The sequence below is a fragment of the Branchiostoma belcheri genome, unplaced genomic scaffold (genome assembly GCF_001625305.1).
Source record: "Branchiostoma belcheri isolate BF01 breed outbred unplaced genomic scaffold, Haploidv18h27 scaffold55, whole genome shotgun sequence".
In the NCBI taxonomy this organism is placed as follows: Eukaryota; Metazoa; Chordata; class Leptocardii; order Amphioxiformes; family Branchiostomatidae; genus Branchiostoma; species Branchiostoma belcheri.
Genome location: NW_017804187.1, coordinates 107755 through 112665, shown reverse-complemented (window position 1 = coordinate 112665; position 4911 = coordinate 107755). Strand labels below are relative to the sequence as shown.

General features: G+C 39.6%; 1 protein-coding gene across 1 annotated transcript in view; it reads left to right on the top strand.

Moving 5' to 3' along the window:
* Positions 1-429, top strand: part of LOC109481279 (mitochondrial inner membrane protein COX18-like) — a 6051-nt gene extending 5622 nt beyond the window's left edge. The window contains exon 8 of the mRNA XM_019783814.1: positions 59-429. Coding sequence (XP_019639373.1) covers positions 59-274 — 216 coding nt within the window. The 3' untranslated portion in view covers positions 275-429. The remainder of the gene's footprint in view (positions 1-58) is intronic.
* Positions 430-4911: the final 4482 nt, after the last annotated feature.

Sequence of the window (4911 nt, the reverse complement as noted above, 5' to 3'; positions counted from 1 at the left end):
GTGCTTTTGCCCAATACTCAATAAATATTTGTGAATAAAAAAAAACTTTAATCTTCCATTCCTGCAGGCCATGACCCTCTACTGGACGTCGTCCTCAGCCGTCGGACTGGCCCAGAACATCCTCCTCAAGTTGCCACGGTTACGGCAAGCCTGCCGCATCCCCCCCACCCCCCGGGACTCCTCCACCCCCTTCCGGGACATGGCGGCCACCCTGCGGCGGAAACTCGCAGGGAAGGAAAAACCAGCAGCAAAGTCCGGACAACAGAGATTATGATAACAAATAGAAAGGTAACATTTGCAAAGCAGATACATAATGTTTACCTTCGCATATGGTAATTCTTACTCATTCACAAACGTGTGGTGACAGAAGTCAAAATCCCTCATACTATGAAATTGCAACATCATGTAACCCAACAACAGTTACCATGGTGAGAGACATCTGGTTCAGGTTATTGACCAGGTCAGAGGTCAATGTTTGGAGAAGAATAGGAAACTGAGCAAAAACAATATGTTTTCCTTCGGTAAACATAATAATAATAATATGGTAACATTTGCAAAGCAAATGCATAATGTTTACCCTCACATATGGTCTGCACTGTTGATTCTTACTCAAAAACATTCAAATCCCTCCTGCTATTAAATTGCATCATGATTTAACCCAACACCAGTAACCATGGTGATAGAGGTCTGACCAAGAAGAGGAAGAAGAAGAAACAGAGCAAAAACAATATGTCTTCCTTCTGCAATTGCATCCTTTTATTTCTATTGTGCTGAATTGATGCAAGGATCACAATCACATAATACATGATACATGTAACATATTTGCTCCACACACTTTTGTGGAACTGTCGCAAGGATCTGTGCGGCTGCCATTCGGCGCCACAAGGTGACCTCAAGACGACTTTCCCCAACTGAAGTTAGGTACTCATTCACACCTGTGTGGAGTGAGGAAAGTCGTGTTAAGTGCCTTTCCCAAGGACACAACATCAGGGCGCATGTCCAGACATGTACCGGGTACGTATACGACTCGGAATCGAACCCGGGTCTCCCCGTTTCATAGTCGAAAGCTCTATCACTACACCACCTGACACCACAGATCAGCAATAGTCGTCCTACTTGGAGTCTGCTGGGGAAAAAACAAAACAACTGCCTAGTCTGAGCTGAAACACTTTGTGAAGGACTTTTGCTACTGGGGATTACTATACTACTACAACTATACTATGGCAATCACTCGAGATCTTTATTTGCAATCAGATTCATATACAAATTCATGCACAGATACAGATTCATGTACAGATACAGATTTTCCGAGTATGATACCGTGTCAGTCCCTACACCTGAGTGTGGGTCACAGTTGACACGGTGGCCTTCGCGTGGATTTGCTTAAGGTGGATAACAGGTTTCAAATCTGAGACCCACACACACACTGGGTATTAACGCAATCAATAAAACGCTGCCTGTACAATTTGTGCCTGTACAATCTTCATAAACCTGTTTATTACACTGATGTAGTAGAGGTTTTGAAATTACCGTAATCCAAGACTCAAAGGTAATTAGAGAATAATTATCTATGTTAAAAAGACATTAATAAAAACTTTTTCCCTCTGTAGAGTTACTGATAGGTGTACTAAACTTTTGTAACCTAGCATGAAAGTTCGTCTGAGTTGGTGAAATACATGAAGAAAATCAAACTATTCTCCAATTAAAAAAAATTAGTCACCAGAAATTTGATGACAAAAAATTCTGGTGAGTTAAATTTTTTTTTTGAGTTGAAGGACAGTTTAATTTTCTTCACATAAACTTTGTAACCTGTTCATTAATTGATTACAAAAAAGACTTTTGTTTGGGCCAAACACCGTCCGTTTGTGCAGGTAAAGCAACACCAAACACGGGACCAGGACCTAAACACAGGCTTCCCGGCAGGGCTGAAACAGATCCATACACCGTCCTTGTTACTGTTTTATTATGTATATAGATGAATAAAAGAAATCTATGCCCAGCAGGATCCAACCACAGACCACCCGGCAGGTATTGATTTGGTGGCGAGTCTCTGAACACCCGCGTACCGGGCACTGCCCTGTCGGTGGCTGCATGGTACTTAAGTCAACAGTGCATCTGTATCTGTATAGCCAGTATAACCGCCCTTCGGTGTAACACACCAGCTTCGCAGGCACGCGGCGCGGTGGCAGCTAGCTATATCACACCGAACGGCTTGTTACACTCAATCTTTGCACATTTGATTGCAGGAGTTGTTTAAAGCTTTGTACCTGGTGCAAGCACGTCTAACCTCCAGTTGGGGAAAAATGACGTTAAATTCGGTTAAAAAAAGTGATGATGCCCCAAATGTGCTTGGTAGCAACGAGTTCCAGTCTACAATAGTTCTGGGGAAATACGATTTTTTTAATACTGTGGTTCATATGTAATCCAATCTTGTTTCATTACCTACAGTATGAACTCATTTTGATTTCCATTATTTATTATTTTGTTCTGACCTCTCCCACCTCTTTTTTTGAGTTGCGTTATCAATTTCTGTAATCAGATAGATATTTGGTAGTATAATATGTTGTTTTATATAATTTTGATTGTTAATGTTGATTTATATCATTTTGATGTGTTTTTCAGTTCAGCTGATGTTAGTCTTCTGTTAATTCTGTTGTATTATTATTTTATTATATTCCGTTATATTTTGTATTATATTGTTTTAAATGGACTCTCAGGTCAGACCATTGTCATAAATACATATGAATACAGATCTCCAATTATTGATGAGTTACTGTATCGTACAATAGAAACTTTATTTGCAAAATCATGCCTGAATGCTTATTGCTTGTACGTACAATCAAGTATAACACTTATTGCAATACAGTAACAGGAGACAGGTAACAACTGTCTGGAAAAACTTCTACTTCTACTACTACGCTAGCTATAATGGGGATCGATGTCTTCTTTGAAGGCAGTGGATAATGAATAGTCCCACATTCTGCATAATTAGTGGGTTTTGTGATCTTAGTAGAACCGTAGTAACAATAGTTGGTACGTAATTAGATAGAATTTTGGACCAAAAGCTGATGAAGACCCAGAAACTGGGACGAAATTTGGTGAATTAGATACCTTATATATATTAACTTGGAGAACAGTTTAGTTCTCATTATGGCACTGTTTATGTTGATTGTACGGGTGGAGAAAGGTTTTTGTACACTTAAACAGATGTACAAGGCCAGTCATAACACCTGCACGTTATGGAAACGTACGATCTGACAACACACAGGTCTGTCTGCACGTTATGAAAACATTCAGGTAATCAATTTTACACCAACACAAGGCCACTTGCTGATGTATATATGAAACACGCACTGCCCAAACTAAGCAAGGCCACCTCAGCGCTCAATCTGGGCTGACTGTTATGAATGAATGAATGAATCTTTATTCAACTTGCAGACATTACAATTGCCTGAATTGTGTTGAATTTACACAGCATAAAATATTAGAATACTAAGTATTGAAAGCATCAACAATTATTTACATTAAAATACGTTTGTCATAAAATGTTTTGGAATCATTTATACTGGTATAAAATAACTACATAAATACATTGCGACATACTGTCGTGGTAAGTCAGTACAGAAATACATAGTGTCGTCGGATCAATGGGCTTATAACGCTCGAATCGTCCTGCAGGCCGCTTTTTATTATAATCATGAAGGAATAGGTAACAGTCAGACATGATAAAAGCTACATCATTTGATGAAGGTTAGACATCCAGGTAATACGATACGTCAAAAAGCAGTTACTCAAGCAACTGGATATGGTTTTGAAAACTTATTCTGCACATTGTTAGAGGACTGTTAGGGCCATGTTTACCCTGATGTTGACAGGTCTATACTACACTCCAAGAGCTACATCATTTGACGTCTTTTTTGGCATTTTTATCGGACTTTTTCTATTTGTACTGGCATATTTTTTTTTGCTAACCAAAGTGGTGCATTTAATATTCAATTGTCCGCGGGCTTCATAGCATTGGATATTTCCTTTCGGCGTAACACACGATTCTTCCTGGCACGCGGCGCGGCGGCAACTGGCTGATTGATTTAGTTCCGGTAGGACTGTCCTTCATACCCACCGCTGATCGACAAGTTGTTTAATACTTAAACACTGCCCGGGAGGATCTAACAACACACTGGCCTGTCTGCACGTTATGGAAACATTCAGCAAATCAATTTTACACCAACGCAAGGCCACTTGCTGGCTCAGGCAGCCTCTACCAGGCTTCGGGAGGCGGCTGGGAAGTGTAGAAATTGGCAAAATAGAGAGATAACATGCCGGGGTAGTTAGTCCGCTAGAGAGTACAGTTTGCCGATCTAACTTTACTCACTGTACTACCTGAAGCATCTAGAACACGTTATGCACGTTTTGCCTGTCTGCACGTTATAGAAACATCCAGAAAAATCAATATTACATCAACACAAGGCCACTTGCTGATTCAGGGACGTTATTCATCTAAATATACCAAAATTACAGAAAATTTAAGAAGTGGTTTACCTTCCCTCGTATTCGTATTCAGTATTAGTTTAGATCAGTATATAAAGTAAACATTACATCTATCGTTGGGAACATGACAAACGTCTAAACAAATACAGGAATGCCCACTTTTTTGTAATATTGACCAGCTTTACATTATAACTTCTACAAACATTACACAAAGAAGACATAATACTTTGTCAGAAGCTCTTTGTGGCATACATGTTCAAGCTTCATATATACATTTTTTAAGAAGTTTCTTTTATTGTAAAGTTACAAGAATAACACGAAATTCGCTTTCTCTGTGCGGACATCGACCTTTAGGCCAACTGGACCCTCTATGGCCGGCCAACTCTCCTGGCCAACTGCAATCTTTTTGGGTATATTTCTACT